Genomic DNA, 22,500 nt, shown 5'->3' with positions numbered 1-22,500 from the left:
CCACTGCTAATGGTACTCTTTTCTTTCTCATTTCTCCTTTCTCCTTTTTCCTTCTCCATCTCCATCTCCGCTTCTCCTCCTACTACTACTTCTACTAGTACATACTATAACTACGAGTAGTCTTTCCCTTTCTCCTTCCTCTTTCTCCTCCTCCTCCTCCTCCTCCTCCTCCTCCTCCTCCTCCTCCTCCTCTTCTTCTTCTTTTTCTTCTTCCTCTTCCTCCTCCTCCTCCTCCTCCTCCTCTTCATCCTCTTCCTCCTCCTCCTCCTCGTCGTCGTCCTCCTCGTCCTCCTCCTCCTCCTTTTAACGTTCTTGGAGGTGTTACAGCAAAAATTACGTTGTGACATATCCAGCTAACTCTTTTTCAGTATTCATTCAATCTTTTTACTCTTCCAGTATGGAAACTATAAATAAAAAAAATAAAAAACTTGTAACTTTGAATAACCACCTTCGCATTTACCAGGAAGGATGATTTATAGCTAGAAAATATAAAAAAAAGAAAGAAAAAACTACTGAAACTCCTTCAACATTGCTTACGTCATCCTAGCATAGAACAAAAAGAAATGCACGTAAAATGATTAAATGATGTACAAAAACTGTCAAACTTTCATGACTGCAGCTCCTTCACATGTTACACGTATCACTGAAGTTCAATTGGAATGCATCAATTATTACTCGGAGACACGCCACGACCACCACCACCACCACCACCACCACCACCACCACCGCTCAGGCACACGTAACAAATTAGTGAATAAATTAAACGAGTTCCTTCATGCACAGACCCGGCGAGGCGAGGTGAGAAGCGCGCCAAAATGTTCACGTTGCCAGACACAAATACTCGAATCATGCACCGGCGCGAGTCTTATGTAATTATATTATGCACAAATTGCTTGAAAGATGGGAAGGTGCGGTCACGGTCACGAGTCCTGTAGTCTGCCATATTTACTTTTACTGTGTCTGGTGTTTTTTCCTCAGTCTCAGATTATCTGATCCATTCATACTTATTCCCATTTTGTTTAGCGTTTTCTCTCAATATCAAGTCATTCAGTCTAAGTATCTGTCAGTTGTTAAGTTTAGTAAGGAGTCTGTCAGCACATCAGAGAATAAATTGAGTAAAAGAAGGGGAAGTACAGGCATGTTCAAAACTCCTGTAATCTGCCGCATTCACTTCCACTATTTAGATTTATCCCTCATTATTAAGTCCTCTGATCTAAGAATTTGCCAGTCGTCAGGTCTGTCAAAGACACTCAGCTGCTCAGAGGAGTTAAGATTGTGGAGAAACGCAAAAGAGAGTAGCAGAAAGACCGACACCTTCAATAGGTCTTTTTTTCTGCCTTTTTGTCATTCTAGGCCAGAGTCTCTTCTTATATATATATATATATATATATATATATATATATATATATATATATATATATATATATATATATATATATATATATATATATATATATATATATATATATATATATATATATATATATATATATATATATATATATATATATATATATATATATATATATATATATATATATATATATATATATATATATATATATATATATATATATATATATATAATTGGCATACTACTCAAGTATCACCACTAAACAGCTAGAGTACTTATCCATATCCTCTGTGTGTGTGTGTGTGTGTGTGTGTGTGTGTGTGTGTGTGTGTGTGTCGACAAGGGAACTGAAGAGGACGAGGAGTGACAGACGGGAAACCTCCAACAGACAAACCTTGTGCTTCTCTGGGTAAGAAGAAATGAACAGTAGTGTCGTTTACTTCGTATTCTATTTCTTTCGTTAATTTAGTACGTTACGAAAATTTTTCCTTTCCCTTCTGTGTTTCTTGTGTATTTCTTTTCATTTCTTTCGTTCATTACACGTCTTGACATGTCCAGGATTCAATTAACCTCTGTTTCGATTTTTTTTTTTTTTGTTTGTTTGTTTGAGGAGAAGCGGCAAATTATTATTATTATTTTTTTTTTCGGGGGAGGGTGATGTCATTAGTAGCACTTCTTTACGCATAACAAGAACAAACAAGAACAAGAACAAAAGCAAGAATAAGAAGAACAAGGACAAGAAAAAGGACACACCACATATATCACCTAGCCATAATAATAATCATAATAATAATAATAATAATAATAATAATAATAATAACAATAATAATAACAATAATGTTCGACTTTATTATAACATTAAGAAACAAACTCCCACATCCTATCTCACTCACACGGCGCGGCGGAAACAGACATGCATCCTCTGAGGTTAACGTGGTGCATTCTGGGAGATTTAATGTGCATATAGATAGAAACTCTCCTTTTAGACACATTTCCGTGAACATAAAGGTACATTCAACGTTACACATCATTTTTCTATTTTCTCTTTCTCTCCTTGTAATTCCTGGGTACTCTATATTAGGCAGAAAGCAACTAGAAGGAGGGAAGGACTCGCGGGACTCAGTATGTCTAGAGTCTGTAAGAAATGAGAATATAGCAAAGATTTATAGTGCTGCATGTGCCGTCACGTTTAAAGAGAGTGAGACATAAAACCTTTCAATAACTGCCCGATAATTTTTGAGAGGAGAAAAAAGAAGAATTAAAACTTAAAAACCGAGGAAAAGGGAATATCAAGAAAAAAATACTCGGGAAATCAGAAAATCACAACTTGAAATCTCAGGAAAAAGGAACGAGATAAAGATAAAGAAAAATACTCGAGAAATGTGGAGGGGAAAAGGAGAAAAGTCAGTCACATACCACAAGCCTTGACAGGAAAGTGTGAAAGGAGGAGGTGTGTTGCAAAGGCGATCACGGAACACAGCACAACACAACGCAACACAATACAACACAACGCAACGCAGCGGGACAGAATAAAACAAAACAGTAGAGACGAGACACAACATTGGTGATATTCGAGCACGTTTAAATGCATCCGCTGTAACATTTCGAGACACTGGAAGGGTGGAAGTGTTTGCATTGCGTCTCTGTAATTTCTGTAACTGTGATTTATATTACTGATGAATCTTCCTGCCCCATTAACCCCGTCTGCCCCGTCTATTAACTCTTTCATCTTCCCTTAATTACCAGTCACTCTAAGACAATCCTTTTCTTGCTCTACAGCCACCTCCAAACACTGAGTAGTTTAGAAATTGCAAAATCTATTCTTTTTTCATCCCCCTTCTTTCCTATAGATGCTTATAAAGATTCCATGCATTGCTTTGAGAGGTGTGAATTGTTGCATATAGCAGTGAAAGGGTTAAGATGTGTTTATCTCGTGGAAGAAATCAAATTAGTTATTATTATTATCACTCTTATTATTACTGCCATCGTTATTACATTCCCGTGCGTGAGGTTTAACACAGGTCGGAAAAAACTGGAAATAGAAAAATACGCAGGTCTAAAAAAATCAAAACGTCTAAATAGGACTAAAAATATGAACATTGAAGAAAAAAGGGCCTGAAAAATATAAATAGGTTGCAATAGACCTAAAATTATGAAAATAGAAGAAGAAAAGTCTAAAAATGACAAAAAACAGATATAAATAGGTCTAAAAATACGAAAAAAACAGGTCTAAAATACAAAAAACAGAAAAAAGTAGATCTTGAAAATAAATAAATAAATATATATATATATATATATATATATATATATATATATATATATATATATATATATATATATATATATATATATATATATATATATATATATATATATATATGTCACGCATAATGTGGATAATTGCCTAATGTGAACATTAGGCAGTGAAATTGCCTAATCTTCATATTAGGCAATTTGTTTGCACGATGTTGACAATAGGCAACTTACTTGCTTAATGTCCACTTTAGGCATGATTTTCAAATTAGGCAAGGGTATTTTGCCTAATGTGAATTGAATGACAAACCAGTGTCTACAGTTTTGTTCGAATGTTGTTCGAAACTTTGGGTCTGTTATAGTTAGGTTAGGTTAGGTTAGGTTAGGTTAGGTTAGGTTAGGTTAGGTTAGGTTAGGTTAGGTTAGGTTAGGTTAGGTTAGGTTAGGTTAGGTTAGGTTAGGTTAGGTTAGGTTAGGTTAGGTTAGGTTATTATTAGAACAAAATTTACACCAGCTGACCTAAGTGGGATCAAACAGACCCTTATAAAGTCTGAAGAGGTTCCTGATATCTGCCTATCGATGAGAACAGCAACAGCAAGAGCCACTGGTGGGCAAGGTTATACAAAGTGTCAATGTACTACTCAATGTACATCAGGAAGGTGCAGCTGCCTAAGAAAAGAAATTAAATGCAACTCGCGCTGTCACCCAGGCAGATCATGCAAAAATTTGTGATTGGACTCAACTGAACCCTGAGATCGATTGACCTATTTTACTTATACTAATATTGCATTAATTAATTATGTTTTCCTTATTCACATTGGGCAAAATTGAGCTGCATAATTTGAACAATAGGCATTTTTTGCCTAATGTTAACAATTTGTAAACTTTACGCAACCTACTTGCTTGATGTACACATTAGGCAATTTTCTGCCTAATGTTCACATTAGGCAATTGTCCACATTATGCGTAACATATATATATATATATATATATATATATATATATATATATATATATATATATATATATATATATATATATATATATATATACATATAAATAAATAAATAGATATAAATAAATAAATAGATAAAAGAAAATATACCAAAACACCAACAAGAAAAACTGCACATTAATAACAACCTGATTCAAACAAGGCGGGGAAACCTATATACGTGTCATTTAGCTGTAATAACCCTTTGGCATAGGTTGTTGTTTTTTGCCTCTCTATCTTTAGAAACACTTAAATAGAGCGCTGTTTTTTTTTTCTTTTTTTCGGTCATTACTCCGCTTTCCCTTTCATAGTGCGTCTATTTTTGTCAATCTCTTTATGGAAGTGTAATGCTGACTGGATAAAAAAAAAAAAAAAAACTCCCATACTTAGAAATCCGAAGTAATATGAGCGGAAATAGTTCTAATGATATCAAGTGGGAAGGGGAAACAAATATACTTAATAAGCTGGACATAATATGGAGCATCAGCGCATCTTTTACAACATTACGACGATAACTAGAAGCATTACATAACCACACTAGAAGAGATAAAAGAGATTGTATAAAAATGTTATGAGTGACAAGTGAACAGCAGCGCGAGGTGATTGACAAGTCATTCTAAATTGTTCTTACATTTTACTGAATTATTAAATAAAAATAAGCAGAATTAGAAGCATTACATAGCTAGACTAAAAAGATAAAAAGATGAGTAAAAGAAGCTAATAAGTGACACACGTTAATCACAGCGCGTGGTGGTTGACAAGCTGTTCTAGATTCTCATTACATGTTATTCAATTATTATCCTGAAATCAATTAATTAGTGTTGAGAATATAACACAATCCGTATTTTTGCCTTATATATATATATATATATATATATATATATATATATATATATATATATATATATATATATATATATATATATATATATATATATATATATATATATATATATATATATATATATATATATATATATATATATATATATATATCACTCCGCTGTTACTTCTCTTCACAGCGTACCACTGAATTATTAACCTATCGAAATCAAGTCAAGTCAACTCGCAAATTCACAAATGCAAAGAAAATAACATGAAATAAGTCTTTCTTTTTTAAGTCATTCGGTAACTACTTCTCTTCACAGCGTACTACTGAATTATTAACCTACCGAAATCAAGTCCCCGATACAATGAAAATAATACCGAATATGTTTTCTCTCCGCCGCTTGGTTTCTGGTGATATTACAGGACGCGACACCCGATCCAGTGACGGAGGAAAAAGCACGCCAGGATCTATTTTACGACTGCCGTCGTGGTGGTGGTGGTGGTGGTTGTTACCTGTGCTTTCTGATGTATTCCTCGCCTCGCCTCACTTCTCTGTGCTTTACAGGACTCAGATGAACGTAATGGATAGCCACCAGTCACAGAGTACCGTGCATTGTCACCTTGTTTGTGAGTAGAGGAGTCTTTGTGCGTGGAAGAAGGTTTGTTTGTGAGTGGAGTGTGGGAGGTTTTCCTCTTCCCTTTTTCACTATCCCTGTATTCCTCCCCTCACCCACCGCCTCGTTCATCTCCTCATCATCCTAATGCCTTTCCTCATCCCCTCAACTGATTTTTCCTTTTCATCACTACATAATACCTCTCACATACTCTCCCCATTCCTTCCCTCATTTCTCCCCTCACCCGTCCCTTCATCACCTCTCAATAGTTTTCCTCATTCCTTCAGTTCATTTTCCCCCCTTCATCATTACATAATACCTCTCACATACCCTCATTCATTCCTTCCCTCACTCATGCTCTCCCCCACTCCCCTCCCAACAACTCATTTCTTCCCTCGTCAATTAATACCTCTCACATCACCTCCTTCACTTAACCCATCAGTTACCCTTCTTTTCTCCCCTCATTCACACCCGCCCCCGCTCCTCCACCTTCAACACTCACCTCTTGCCTGCGTAAGTTCCTCTGAGTAGCCCAGCTTGACGAGGGCGGCCTGCAGGAGGTCCGTAAAGCGGGTGTGGGCGGGGATGAGGGCGTAGCTGTCCATGTCGATACGCCCACGCAGATCCTCGACGCCCACCCCACACAGCGGCACCGTCTCCACCACCACGTGTAAGGGAATGTTCTTACCTGAGGGTGAGAGAGAGAGAGAGAGAGGGTGAGAACTGGAGAAGCAACATGGGGTACTGAAGGAGGAGAGAGAGAGAGAGAGAGAGAGAGAGAGAGAGAGAGAGAGAGAGAGAGAGAGAGAGAGAGAGAGAGAGAGAGAGAGAGAGAGATTACTACATACATACAAATAAAAACAGTATGCATCTCCTTATATTTTTTAGTCACATTGATTACACTTACACTTGCTATTGAAAAGGAGACAATCAAACACACCTATCTAATCGCCACACCTGCAACAGTGAACAGGTGTAATGAGGCTGCCACCGAGTATTCCTTTTCATCATATCCCCTCACGACGCGACGAAGCTGCACGAGTAGAGACTGAGGCAGAGACCAAGGACTTATCTCCCCCCGTGTCTGTTGCGTTCACCCTCTGTATTCTCAAACGTTCTATTCTCTAATCAAAACTATTCTCTCTACCATCACTGTTTACTCTCTCTCTCTCTCTCTCTCTCTCTCTCTCTCTCTCTCTCTCTCTCTCTCTCCTATCGTTATTCTGTCTCTCATTACAACTATTTCCAGAGGCCGCACAAGTGATTACTGCTTTCACTGCAATTATGTGGGAGTCTTGAAAATCCCAGTAACTCCCACGACAGTCTGTTAACATCAAAATCATACAAGGGTTTGAGAATACGGTCCTTGTACTTGAAGAGATGACAATGATGACGATGGTGGCTGCGGCTGCAAATATAGTGACGATAATGAAAAGGAGGAAGTAGGTCAGAAAGTAGAGGAAAAGGAAAAGAAAGAAAAAGGAAGAACACAATGGCGATAATGAATAAGAGGAAACAGATCAGAAAGTAGAGAAAAAGGAAGAGGAAAAGGAGGAGAGCAATACACTGACGATGATGAATAAGAGGAAATAGGTCAGAATTTAGAGGAAAAGGGAGTTACATATAAAGTGTATGAGAGGAAAAGAGGATGAAAAGGAGAAGACTGTTTGTGTTGTGGAGAAGGAAAAGACAAAGAGTAACGTAGCAGTAAGCAGGCAAGAATACAGAGGAAAAGGAGGAGGAAAAGGAGAAAAAATATATATACATAGATTATGGAGAAAGAAGGAGAAAGAGTAGGAGGCAGAGTGTAACTGGTGGTGGTGGTGGTGGTGGTGGTGGAGGAGGAAGGTAAGTACGGCCCAACCTTTGCTGGCTAAACAAGGCGGCATTAGGCGGATGGAAAGCCTGGAGTCAGCGGGATCCGGTAAGCCTGATTAATGCTTGGCTGGAAGGATTGCATGAATGATACCAGACCGTGGGTTCGAGTCCTTCTTTTTGTGGCCTTTAAATGCTAATCCCTCAACACCCTCCTTCGCCTCCCTCCAACCTTCATCCCTCCCTCCCCTCCCTCCTTTCTCTCCGCTCCCTCCCTTCTTTCCTCCCACCACCACCACCACCACAAGCATCACCACATATACTATTGCTTTCTCGTCTCATTTCCTTCTTTCCTTTAAATTCTGTTCCCTGTCTTCCCGTCGACGTTTCCTGGCTATCCGTCTTGCTTTACTCATTATTTCCACTTTACTTGCACGTTTTTGCGTTTCTTATTCTTTCCCCCTTTTTTTCCCCTCCTTCCCCCGCTCCTTGTCTTGAACTCCCCGTCCCTCTGTCCCTCTTTCCTTCTTGTACCCTCCCAAGCGTCACTCCCCAATCAAGATGGTATGAGGACTCAGCCGTCAGTTCACTCTCCCTTAAGGACACTGCTCCACGCCCAGCCGAAGTAAGACATGCGTCAGTTAATGCAGCGAGCGAGAAGCCAAAACGGGGCACTGATGGTACAGAGTTTTATTATCAAACTATCCATTTCGGAAACAGCCTCGTGTTGCAAAGTCACAATACGTTTTCTCATACGAAGTAAGACACGTTTCAGTTAATGCAGCGGAAAGCCAAAACGAGACAGTGACGGTAAGAACCTTTATCATCAAACTAACCATTTCGTAAACATCCCCGTGATGTAAATAGACACAATACCACTCGATGTGTTTTTCTATAGAGGCGATTATTAAATACCCCGTAGAAGTAAGAGATGTCCCAGGTAATGCAGGACGAGGCGGTGAATGTACGGATCTTTATTACCAAATTAATCATTTCGTAGACAGCCCTGTGGTGTAAATATAGGCACAATATCGCTTAACACATTTTCCCATGTAAGCAATTTTGCCTCACATATTCAGGGTGGAAGAGGAGGCTTGTTTGACAATACATAAATACGTATCATCTCAAGTGCATTCCCGAAGAATCTTATCGTGTATAAAACTGCAGCATTTACTCAGAAACACGTAAGGATTGAATGTTTTTCGCAGACTGCACACGCTGTTTACCAAGAAGTTGGGAAGCTAGTAAGTGATGTTGGGCTTAACTTAGAAACACCCCTTACCATTATTACATTTAGAGGGTAGGAAGCTAGTAAGGGATGTTGGACTTAGCTTGGAAACATCCTTCATCATTACGTTTAGAGATTAGGAAACTAGTAAGGAATGTTGATTTAGCTTAGAAACACCCCTCATTATTACGTTTAGAGGTTACAGATGGTGGATTTAGCTTAGAAACACCCTCATTATTACGTTTAGAGATTACTGATGGTGGATTTAGCTTAGAAACACCCCTCATTATTACGTTTAGAGGTTACAGATGGTGGATTTAGCTTAGAAACACCCCTCATTATTACGTTTAGAGATTACTGATGGTGGATTTATCATAGAAACACGCTTCATTAAGTTTCATAGTTACTGTTATAACTTCAGATCCGCGGATGCTCCTGGTTCGTGGGTAAATAGGATGCGCCTCTTCCTCTTCTGGGAGTGTCTCTCGCTCCTCCCCGGCACGCGGGTTTAGGAGGACGCTGGCTGCAGTGTGCCTGAGAGCATTACTGTTTGCTGAGTGATTACATAAATGAGTGATGGCGCACCTTACGCATTCACTTCCAAGTAATAACAATAATGATAATGGAAGTGAAGAGAGAGAGAGAGAGAGAGAGAGAGAGAGAGAGAGAGAGAGAGAGAGAGAGAGAGAGAGAGAGAGAGAGAGAGAGAGAGAGAGAGAGAGAGAGAGAGGTGGTATGAGACGAGTTTCTTCCCTATTAGTTTCACTCTTGGCTTCTTCGGGGGAACTCTCTCTTGATTCCCACCTCCAACTTGATGATGACGTTGATAATGATGATGATGACGATAATAATAATAATAATAATAATAATAATAATAATAATAATAATAATGGACGGTAGTGGTGGTGAAGACCCCTAACGGAGGGTTAAAGGGGGCCAGATACCAGTGGATGACGGGCCGCGATAAAGGATACAGCAGTACAATTTTAAAAGGCAGTGACGAGCGGGGCGGGATGTGCACAAGCGATTTCATTCAAAACAAATTCCGTTTCAAAGGGATTTAGGCAAGTACCGTTTGGTCAGTGGAGTCGCGGATGAGTGCAACAAGCTTCCAGGTGATGTAATAAACGGTAACTCTATTCGGTTCCAGGGGCACAGTGACGCTTCGGGTCCGCGTGTCCCAGGTCGGTGGTGCGCGGGTGGGATGAGGGGGGGGCGTGTCCGGCCATGCTTCGTCTGGTAGTGTCCAGTGGCCTTCATTTATGTCCCATTGTACCACATGTACAGTATGTTTGGTGTACAGTACTGATGGCAGTGGTTTGCCTCTCGGTTGGCGCCTCAAATCCGTGCCATTCCCAGTACTGTGTGTCTATGTCCTCACCTGTGTCCCACCTGGGTTTATTAGTGTCCACAGACTTTCATTTATGTCCCACTGTATGTTTGGTGTAATAATGGTGGCAGAGGTCAACATCTAGAAATCCGCACCATTCTCAAAACTGTGTCCAAGACCCTCACCTGCGTCACCTGTGCCTGCCACTGTATGGTGTGTGTGTCCACAGACCTCCACCTGTTTCCCATTACTGGGTGGACGACGGGGAGGCTGCTATGGACTAAAAATTTGAACCCACTGTGCTATCGAGGCGTCCCGTGAAATAAAGCTAGAAATTCTTGACACAAAGCAAAGTGTATAATCGATGTCAGAGGCATCACGTGGTGGTCGCAGTGACCGTCGTGATGACCGCCGCTCGCTGCCACTTCGCCGCGGTTGAGTCACATCTGTATCATGTTCCCAACAGATAAAGTTTTTCAACTAATGCTCCGCCCCAGAAGATTTCTATAAAACGATTCAATTTTTGATAAACCATGTTAGCTTAAGGAAAATTCATCATGGCTGGATTCTTTTGGGTGAAATCTTCATTTAAGAACATGAGAACGTAGAATTTACTAAATCTGAATTTACATAGAAATGAGAGACGAGGATTCGTACTATAAAACACTTTGTTCTCTCACTAGGACTATTTTCAAAGTTTGCATAGATAAGTCGAATTATCAAGGCTGTTCTGTCATTAACGATACAGAATCCTCGTTAAACTGCCTCCAGAATCGTGGAACCATTCTTTAAAATCCCAATGAGTTTTATTACAATCTGATAGAGGTCGATAGTTGGTGAAACACGGAAACTTTAAAAAAAAATATGATTCTCTGCCCAATCAAGAGATTCCAGCGAGACGGGTACAAGACTGCAGGAACCCAGAGACCGCATTCGCAAACATTTCGGTGTTTTCTGTCTTCTGTCTACTAATTCCAAAATGCTGTAGTGGAAGCTATTACGGTTTCTTAAGGATGGTTTTAAGACTGTAGAAATACTTTTATCAAGTACTCGTATTTTCATCATCACTGGCAGGAACACTCGTGGAAACCCGGCTGGTCATCTGTGTGGCCTTTCAAAATAATTCTTATAAGAGCCCCTCGCGTTTCAAAATATGATTGCAGGATGTGGCCGCGCCCCCACTGCGGCTCTGATTTGACACACAACAATTGTATGACATGTCCACACAGCGCGGGCACATGAAGCACAAAGCAAGCTCTCCGTTGTGTGCAGGGAAGGATTTACCTTTTATGGAACCTCGGGATGGGAATATTAATAAGGCAGTCAACCCATCGTCGTGTGTGTGTGTGTGTGTGTGTGAGAGAGAGAGAGAGAGAGTGTGGAGAGGATTCACCCATACAGCCGGTGCCTTCAGCTACATTTCATAATTATTAAATATATATACTTTTCTCAAAAGTTTACATTATTAGATTTAACCAAAATTATGCAAAAGTTAGTCCTACACAAGACAGGAACGAGAAGGCAGGGACACTCAACAACAGACAAGGTGAACACACTACGTCAAATAGAAAAGATAATCACAAAACATAAAGCCTGTGAAATGAAAATCTTGCCATTTCTAAACTCGACTTTGTTCTGTTAACTAACCACATTTATTGTTATTTTGTGTAGGAATAAAATAATTTCGTCTCAGTTCAGTGCCAGCAAAGTACAAGATGCTTGCAGTGTAATCGTCGCCTGGAAAGCAGAAAGGACAGGCCAAGTTTTCATTCACTTGGTGAGTGGGCCCGGGCTCCACCACGACGCACCGCCAAGCACTACGTCTGTCGCGACACAACGGCGCTCCTCACGTGCGGCGCGAAGGCGCGCACTTTGCAGGGTTGGTAGCGAAAATTGTGTAGCCTGGCAGTGCAATAGGGTGACAGGTTGTTTGTCGGGAAATCCGCGAAAAGGTATTTCATACTTTTTTTCGGGTCAAAATGGGCAAAAAGACTTTTTACCAGATCATAATTAACACCGTTAAAATATTAGAATATAAACGAGAAACATATTTTTCAGTTTTGTATTGTTAAGCGTCGGGCGGCGGCGGTGCAATATTTACAGCGGCGGTGATCTTGCCCATCACTGCGGCCAGCGTGTGTCATGCGTCACAACAAACAAATATTGAAAACACACGCTGCAGCTTTGTAATACATCAATTTTGAATGCCAGGTATATGTGAGCATGATATTGGCATTCTCTTTGATGAAGGATGTTGACCCAAGGTCATTACAAATCGGACATCAATGTTAGATCAAACGGTGAACACAACACTTGTTTATGGCCGCCCTTCTAGCCACTGTTGCGGCACAGCGCCCGCTGCAATACTGCGCGGCTGTTCTCTGCTGAGGATAACACGACAGCTTCTTGATGGCACTGCAGCCTCCTCCACGCCCAACACACGCTTGTTGCTCAGCCCTCCGCTTTGAGCCGCGGCATTTCACGTTGTGCACGTGAAGACATAAGCACGGCACTGATGACTTGTTTGCATGTGTACTGACACGTGCTGCTGAAAGAGAGGAAGAAGTGAAAGCAGCGCCGCTGTTGAAGTTTTCCTCTCCTAGTCTGATGACAAAAGCGACACGCGTGGTTGTCTTCACCTTCCCGTCACATCCTCGCCAGGACCTTGTTCCTTCTCAGAGGGTCCAGAGGCATCTTTCTAAATTTGCTTCTCTTTAGCACGGCTCACATGTACTTCCCTCAAGTAGTACAAACCTCTGGAATACCTAAGTAAGTCAATTGATTGATTGTTCTAACGTGTCACACCAAGAGGGTCATATGGCGCCTCCTGCCTGCCTGATGAGTGTACCCAGCAAGGCGTCCAGGATAAGACACGGTACTGGCATGCACGTCCTGAGCGGGGCGCCTTCAAGTGTCTTCCGTCGCCTTACTTTAGGTGGACGCGGTTCAAAGCTCCAGAGGAAGATAATCAGTGGTCCTCGCAGAATTTGCAAGAGGGGAAGCAGTATGCATTGTACTTCTTCCTTTTATATAAAGGATTCATATCTATTGAATCTCGCAGTTAATTAATGAGCGTCACTGGCTGCTGATCTGCCAACCAGCTCATCAGGTTCAAATCACTATTCCCGCATGTGAGTAACATAGGTGTTCACGAAGCCTCCAATCAACGGACAGTAAATCAACACCTTGGTAAGACTATTCTTGCTATCTGTCTAAGAATTCAAACAAATCCATGCCATTGTAAAAGTAACCTAGCTAATGATTAGATGTTTTTACTGCATCCGAACCAATTAATCGAGCCACCTTCCATCAGACAAGATGTATAGCGGCGTGATATTCAAAGAGTTGGAAATCCTTTCTCTGGTGAACACCCTCAGCGCTGCCATTGTATCCTGGGGCGGCAGTCATGATACCCACTCCTGTAGCTGCGGCCTTGGATGAGCCGCTTCAGATTTCTTAAGATTAGAGAGACTGAATAGCGCTCGGCGATAGCAAGTGTGACAAGTCATCTGCCGCATTGTGAGACTTATTTTCGACTTCAAACTGACTGGATGACTGTCGCGCAGCCCATGACAGCTCGCAGTGGTCAAAGAAAATGCTACACGCTAGAAAAACATTCATAACTCTAATGAAGAAGAAATATTGCCAAACGATGATGCTGAACTAATATTCGTGCTCTAAACTCATCCGAACTAACTGGACGAAAATTAACCTGATTCCTGATAAATAGACTTCTGGATGGCCCAAACAAAAGAAAATCATCGTTTCATCTGGCTCCGGCTCACATTAAGAAAATTGAACATTTCTAGCAAAACATCGCTGCACACCGAATAAATTAAAAATACTTGTCCTTTTAATTTGAAAAAGCCAAACATCGCTTATCTGTTGATGTTATTGGTGTTGATGATGATAGTGTTGATATGTATGTGATGATCTTATTACTGATGCTACTGGTGATGATGCTGTTCATTTTGTTATTGGTGTTGATGATGATGGTGGTGATATTAGTATTGATAATGATGACATTACTGGTGATGTTATTGATGATGATGCTACTGGTGATGTTATAGATGTTATAAATGATGCTATTGATAATGATGATACTATTTATTACGTTATTGATGCTGATGATATTAGTGTTAAATTATGTTATTACGTGTCAATGATAATAATGTTATTGATGCTGTTATTACTGTGACGCCAAGAATCACGTGTTCACGAGGGCAGTGGCGGACAGAAAAAAAAAAAAAAATCCAACCACTTCAGCTCGAGTTGCTCAACTGATTCTTACAAAAAAAAAAAAAAATAAATAAAATAAAATAAATAAATAAATAAAAATTTTAGAAAATTATGTTATGCTGATGGAGTGACTGCGTCTCGTATGAGGGAGGTGGTGGGTAAGTAAGTAGCACGATGACTGGGCAGAGGTGTGGTGCGCAGCCGCTTCATTACAGAGTGTGTTTGTGGGTTTAAGTGTGTGTGTGTGTGTGTGTGTGTGTGTGTGTGTGTGTGTGTGTGTGTGTGTGTGTGTGTGTGATGCCAAGGAATTTTGGATAATCCATTTGGCTTTTTTTCTTTAGGGACTCGCATCTAAACCGGTTTTTTTTCCTCCGTTTTTTTTTTGTTGCGTTGCCCCAGGCCAGTGTCCCCTCTTACATTACATAAAAAAGTCGGTATTTATTCAACGCCAAGCGGATTCTAACACCAAGGATTGCTTCAGTCTACGGGGTCACGCTGCCAGCTACCATGCAGGAACTCACAGCAACACTACTCTACTACGGGAGGATGCGACACACACACACACACACACACACACACACACACACACACACAACACACACACACGCACATACACAGATAGAGATAGGTAGACAGATGGATAGATTATTTATTGACCACAAATTATAAAAAAAATATTGCATAACACATCACTTCAATGGCCAAAACACACACACATACACACACACACACAAACTACAGGTTACAGTTTGGTACATAGAGTGTTCCACCATTAGCCACAGCACACACCGTACAGGGAACATCGTAAAGATACCACGCAGCACAGCACTGACATAACTTAAGTACAATGTCCCAATAATGAGTCAAAACTAAGGACAAGGATACATGATACTCGTCCACGTAAGGCCATGACTGCTGTGTACTTTTGGGCGTAGGTGGGAGGAGGAGGAGGGAGGAGGAGGAGGAGGAGGAGGAGGAGGAGGAGGAGGAGGAGGAGGAGGAGGAGGAGGAGGAGGAGGAGGACGACGACGACGAGGAGAGAGAGGAGGAGGAAGAAGAGGAGGTAGTGCAAGGGAAAAACAACAGATGGTGACAGCAAAACAAAACAACGGAGGCAAAGTAAGGCGGAGGAGCGTTCCCCTTGAAGGCACGTGAGAAGAGGAAGCAGAAGGGGCAGCAGGAGGAAAGGCAACACAGAGGAAGCACTGGCCTGGAGGATGAGTAGGTAAGCAGAAGAGAGGAGCAGTGAGGGAACGATGAACAGTACAAGGCAGGACCACTTAAAGAAAACACAAAAGCAGTGAAGGAAGTGAAGGATGGGAAGTACAAGAAGAATTGAAGCCAAGAATGTAGAAGTGAAAGATGAAGAGCACAAAGAACAAAAGAAGTAGCGAAGGCTGAAAAGTACGAGAAATATTTAACTCAGGGAACAAAGAATTACTTCAAGGATGAACAAGAAAGATTTTTTTTACGAGAACAAGGAAGCACTGAAACATGAATAGCAGGAAAAAGAAACATCATAAAGTAAAAAAAAAAAAAAAAAGAAAGAAACACATTAAAATGATAAATACAAGGAACATCGCAAGAACAAAAAACGCAAACAGGAAAGAGGTACAGTAATAAAAAAAAAAAAAACATAAAGAAGGATGAGCAGAAAGTAGAAAGAAAGAAAATAAAATAAAAAGCAGAAGGGAAAGATTATAGACATAGATTAAATTAGTGGCAAATGTTAGCAGGAAGTAGGAAGTGTAAATCAGTAGATCAGACACGGAGGAAGAGGAGGAGGAGGAGGAGGAAGAGGAGGAAGAGGAGGAAGAAGAGGAGTTGTATCAGGGCCAGCACCGAGTTAGTAGGGGGGGGGGGGAGAGAGAGAGAGAGAGAGAGAGAGAGAGAGAGAGAGAGAGAGAGAGAGAGAGAGAGAGAGAGAGAGAGAGAGAGAGAGAGAGAGAGAGAGAGAGAGAGAGAGAGAAACATTTGGTAGTAAAGGAGAAAAAGACCAGAGAGGCATGGAAGGCAGAGAATAAAGAACGAAGAATAGGAAGAAAGGAGGTAAGAAATTTGACGATAAAGGATAAAGGGAGGGAGATATCCACGGAGGAAGAGTGAGCAGGTCGCAGAGAGGGAGAAAAGGAGAAGGGGAGGAAGCAAAGGATAGTCTGGATTAAAGAGGGGATAAAAGATGCAAAACTGAGGTGTGTAAGAAAATAAAGACAGTTTTCGTGACTTACTTTTATGACAGTGACGAGGAGAGGGAAAGTAAGAAGAAGAATTAGAACCACAACAACAACAACAACAAAACCAAGAAAAACAATAAGAAAACAAGCTCAAAAAACAACAAGAACATAAAGAACAAAAATAAAAACAAAAACAAGAACAAGAAGAACAAGACCAAGAAAAATAAGAAAAACTAGACCAAAAAGAAAAACAAGAGATCAATTCAAACACACACACACACACACACACACACACACACACACCCCAGAGTTACCACACAAGAGATCTCTATCCCACGTATATGATAACACAACACCTGTCAAACCAATAATTACATAAGAGATAAGCAGCTACAATATGAATAAAACTGAACCAAACTTATGATGCATTGAATTAGGAGGAAGAAGAGGAGAAAGAAGAAGAGGAGGATGAGAAGAAAGAGGAGGAGGAGGAAGTAAAGTGGAGGGTTAATTCTTCTCCCTTCCCCTTTCCCTTTTTTCTTCCCTCACGTCTCCACCCTTCTCCTCCCCCTTATTCCCCTCCTGCTCCCCTCCTCCGCCTCCCTTCCCTTCCTTAATCTGCTCAAGCTAAAAATGGAGAGCTGAGGGTCGAATTACTTCAACAAGCAGGACTGACCCGGCAGACTGAAGGCATTGGGGGGCGGGGAGAGGTGATGTGGGGGGATAGAAGTAGGGAGGAAGGAGGAAAAGGATGATGGGAGGAGAGAGGAAAGTAGAGGAATAGGGAAGGGAAGGGAGGGAGGAAGAGAGGGGGTGAGGAAAGGAAGGGAGGAAGAAGGGAGGAAAGGAGGGGAAGATCGGAGCGAAAAGGAAAGTAGAGAAGGGTGGAAGAATGGAAGGAAGGGAGAGAAGGATAAGAAGATCAGTAAAGGAGAGGAAAGAGTCGAAGGGGAATGGATAAGATGAAGGAAAAAGGAGGAGCGGGAAGGGAAGGAGATAAGAAGATGAAAAAGGAGAGAATAGGAAGAAATTTAAAGAAGAATGGGAAGAAAACGACGTAAAGAAGAGAAAAGGAAATGAAGTGGAGAATAGAAAGCAGAGGAAGCAATAAAAATATGAAAACAATGAAAAAAATTAAAAGGAGAGATGAACATTAAGAAAGCAAACATAGAAAGCAAACGAAGGAAACATGGGAGAACAGTAAATGAGAAGAGAAAAGGAAGGGAAGAAAGGGAAAAAGAGTAAGAAGAAAAAGTTAACGAGAGGAAAAAAATAGAGGATAATTGTGTCAAAATGGAGAAAAAGGAATGAAGAACAGAAGAAAGAGGCAGAGAAAACTAACGAGGAAGAGTAGGAAGCAAAGACAAAAGGTAAAAATGAAGAATAAAGGGAGGGAGATATAAATGTAAACGGAAGGAGAAACAGAAAGGGAGAATAGGAATGGGAGAGAATACATAATAGTAAATCAAATTGGAAGAGAAAAATTAAGGTAAAACTGAAAAAAATATGGAATAAAAAAAAGAGAAACTTTAAATACAAGAATGCAGACGATGTAGGAAAGAAAGAAAAAGAAGAAAGAAAGAAAGAAATAGGAAGTAAAGATAAGATGTGGGTAAGGAATTTACATATATTATAGAGAGGTGCTCGGAAGATAAAGCAGAAGATAAAGAAGTGGAAGGAGGAAAAATTGGAAGATAAAAAAAAAAAAGATGAAATATAAAGAATGAAGATTGGATGAAAACAAGTGTACTTTATCTAGACATTTTATTGCTTTCAAGGTTATCAGCATGCTCTCTCTCTCTCTCTCTCTCTCTCTCTCTCTCTCTCTCTCTCTCTCTCTCTCTCTCTCTCTCTCTCTCTGTCTCTGTCTCTCTTTCTCTCCAGTGCACGATTAAGCCGAGCAAGGCGTGATAAATGATTTAATGAGCTCGAGAACTAAACAATGTAATCTAAAAGTCACTGTTCTGTAAGTATGTGTGTATGTGTGGGATGGGGGAAAACAGACATCTCTCTCTCTCTCTCTCTCTCTCTCTCTCTCTCTCTCTCTCTCTCTCTCTCTCTCTCTCTCTCTCTGTACGTGTGTGTGTGTGTGTGTGTGTGATGGGAGAAAACAGACATCTCTCTCTCTCTCTCTCTCTCTCTCTCTCTCTCTCTCTCTCTCTCTCTCTCTCTCTCTCTCTCTCTCTCTCTCTCTCTCTCTCTTTGTGTACGTATGTGTGTGTGTGTGTGTGTGTGTGTGTGTGTGTGTGTGTGTGTGTGTGTGTGTGTGTGTGTGTGTGTGTGTGTGTGTGTGTGTGTGGGATGGGAGAAAACAGACATTCTCTCTCTCTCTCTCTCTCTCTCTCTCTCTCTCTCTCTCTCTCTCTCTCTCTCTCTCTCTCTCTCTCTCTCTCTCTCTCTCTCTCTCTCTCTCTCTCTCTCTCTCTCTCTCTCTCTCTCTCTCTCTCTCTCTCTCTCTCTCTCTCTCTCTGTGTACGTGTGTGTGTGTGTGTGTGTGTGTGTGTGTGTGTGTGTGTGTGTGTGTGTGTGTGTGTGTGTGCTGAGTAAGAATGGAAGTGAATGTTTGAGTATGAGTATTTTGAGATGTGAGAGTAATGCGTTTGAGAAGTCAGTTCAAATATGTTTGGTGAAATAAATATAAATATGTATGAATATTTAGATACATACTGAAATGAAATGATGCCTTGTTTTGATAAATACATTTTCTATATAGTTAAAATGCTGTATTGAAGTAAGTTATAATTTAGTGTGTAGTTTATATATTTTACAACTACGTGTTTGCAAAGATATTCAAGTTTTAAGTACATTTAGAGTTTTTATTGGAGAGAATTTTTATGAAACCTTCCGGGATTGATGTGTGTGTGTGTGTGTGTGTGTGTGTGTGTGTGTGTGTGTGTGTGTGTGTTTTGGTGTGTGTGTGTGTGTGTGTGTGTGTGTGTGTGTGTGTGTGTGTGTGTGTGTGTGTGTGTGTGTGTGTGTGTGTGTTTTTGTGTGTGTGTGTGTGTGTGTGTGTGTGTGTGTGTGTGTGTGTGTGTGTGTGTGTGTGTGTTTTGGTACATTGACACTTCAAATGAAAGTTCCAGGAAAGATGAGGAATAATGCTGCAAAATTTGTTATGGTTGTTGATATTGTTGTTGTTATTGTTGAGGGTGTTAGTAAACTTAACTTGTTATTGTATTTCTTATTATAGTTGTTGTTGTTGTTGTTGATGTCATTGCAATTATTTTTTTTTGTGATTGTATTTTCAAATATATTCAAATGCAGTAAATTATGCTGTTTGTTGTTACTGTTGTTGCAGTTGTTGATGTTGTTATTGGTGTTGTTGTTGGTGTTATTATTGTTTAAATATTGAGCACCGCGATTATTCAAGTATTTAATCTGTAACCAAATGATAACAATAACAGTTGTCATTGCAACAACCTCTTATCCTTCCCTATAAAATCAGGGACACGATCTTGAATAGAAAAAGTGAGATTACCAGACCACATCAGCAACTGCCCGCGATAAGACAATCAGTCATTGCGGTTAACCCCTCGACTGCTGGCAACAATACGACGCTCATTACTTCACGTCACCGACTCTTCATGATTCGAATTAGGAAAAAAAGATAAATAAATAAAACATAAAAAAAAAGAAAATGCAACTACTCTATAATTCGCATCTTTATAGTGGTGCCTTATGAAGCTTGCAACAAATTATCTTATTAAACTTGAGGAGAAACTAAAATAAAGCCACGAACACGAAAAAAAAAAAAAATACTTGAACCATTCGATGACATATTTTCCTTCCAGTCTTGCTTCTGATATTGTGTTTTAAATCTAGACTAGATTATTTTATTAAGGTTGAGGAATAGTTGAAGCAGCCATAGGACGTCTGAGTCTGTTGCAGCACCATGGTGAGTGTTGGTTAGGAGTGTTTAGCTGTAAAATGAAGAAGAAGAAGAAAAAAAAAGTACAAGAAGAACAAGGAAAACAAAAAGAAGATGGTGATGATGATGATAAAGACCAAGACAACAACAACAACAACAACAACAACAACAACAACAAGCACCTACGGCATACATATAAATCTAAAGTACATATCATCAACACTGCCTATATTCTTAGTATCGATAAATAGTAGTATTGGTGACGGTGTTGGTGGTGGTGGTGGTGGTGGTGGTGGTGGTGATGAGTGTCGTTGGAACACATCTGAGCCAAACTATACAGATGAGGTGTACCCATGTTTATGCAGCCACACACAGGGCGCTCTCCCTTCACACACACACACACACACACACACACACACACACACACACATATATATGACAAACTTACATAAACTAACCACCACCACCACCACCACCACTATCACCACCATAAGCTTCCCCATACACCATACGCTTCTCATGCACTCTTTCCCTCCACCTCCCCTCCCGACTTCTCCACGGCCCCATACAATCCTCCACGCCTCCCCCACGCCCCTCATACGCCCTTCGGGAAGCATACGCCACCTCCCCCACACGCCCCTCGCCACTCCCGCACCCATACGCTTCGCTAATTACGCATCCAGCTCGTCTAGCCACGCCTCCCCACGCTTCGCAAGCCACGCCTCCACGCCACCACCGCTCCCCCCAGACGCGTGTCCCAGCCCGCCCCGCCCACGCCACCGCTGCCTCGCCTCCATCGGGCATCTCTCAACCTCACGCCCTCATTTCCCTTCCACCGCTAGCCGCTCCGCCCAGCCCGTGCACCGCCCATCAGGCTGCCCCGTGCTCCTCCAGTGCTCTCCTCTCCCCTGGTTTACTCTCCCGGCCCGCCCACTTCTGTGTGTGTGTGTGTGTGTGTGTGTGTGTGTGTGTGTGTGTGTGTGTGTGTGTGTGTGTGTGTGTGTTCTCATATTACATTATAAGAAACTTAATAGTATCCTAATGCAGAAGTAAAACTGTTAAACACACACACACTCTCTCTCTCTCTCTCTCTCTCTCTCTCTCTCTCTCTCTCTCTCTCTCTCTCTCTCTCTCTCTCTCTCTCTTGGTCGTGATTATGAATCAATGAATACGTGACGCGAAAAAAAAAAGAAGAAACTCAGGACTAGAACACACACACACACACACACACACACACACACACACACACACACACACACACACGTTACACTCCACCTAGCTCCCCCCCAACTTTCCCTTTTCCTTCAATATACACAATCCTCTTACACCCTACACACGGCCCCTTCCTCTCCCACCTCTCCCAGCCTTTCCCTCTCTCACCTTTCTCCTTCCCTTCCTCCCTCCCTCCGTCCCCTGCCTCTCCCACACACGCCCCTCACTACTAATCCCTCACTTACCCATAGAGAGGAGCCCCCTGTATTTAAGTGGAAATTAGTTGTATCTGCGTACTAATCCTTGTCCTAAAGTCTGCAGCTCCCGTTTCTCACATCTTCTGCCTCTAAGCTATGTGTTGTGTATGGACAAGGGCTGCTACGGTACTATTTTTGTTTTTTTTATTTATTTATTCATCTGTGTATTATTTTTTGCTTACAGTTTACGTCTTAGTACTACGTTGTTTTTGTGTATATTGACTGTGTGTGTGTTTGTGTGTTGTCTTTCTTCTGTTTGTTTGTTCTTAATTAGGGGGATTTTTTGGTTTTTCTTCATCTTGCGCTTGTTGTTTCGTATTGTTTTTCTTTCATT

General features: G+C 41.0%; 1 protein-coding gene across 1 annotated transcript in view; it reads right to left on the bottom strand.

The window, feature by feature from the left end:
* The window catches only part of LOC135102049 (uncharacterized), a 160,402-nt gene that overhangs the window by 52,827 nt on the left and 85,075 nt on the right, over positions 1-22,500 (bottom strand). The window contains exon 3 of the mRNA XM_064006704.1: positions 6,546-6,731. Coding sequence (XP_063862774.1) covers positions 6,546-6,648 — 103 coding nt within the window. The 5' untranslated portion in view covers positions 6,649-6,731. The remainder of the gene's footprint in view (positions 1-6,545; positions 6,732-22,500) is intronic.

Source organism: Scylla paramamosain, chromosome 7 (assembly GCF_035594125.1).
Source record: "Scylla paramamosain isolate STU-SP2022 chromosome 7, ASM3559412v1, whole genome shotgun sequence".
NCBI classification, from domain to species: Eukaryota; Metazoa; Arthropoda; class Malacostraca; order Decapoda; family Portunidae; genus Scylla; species Scylla paramamosain.
This window is presented reverse-complemented; position numbering and strand designations above follow the sequence as displayed.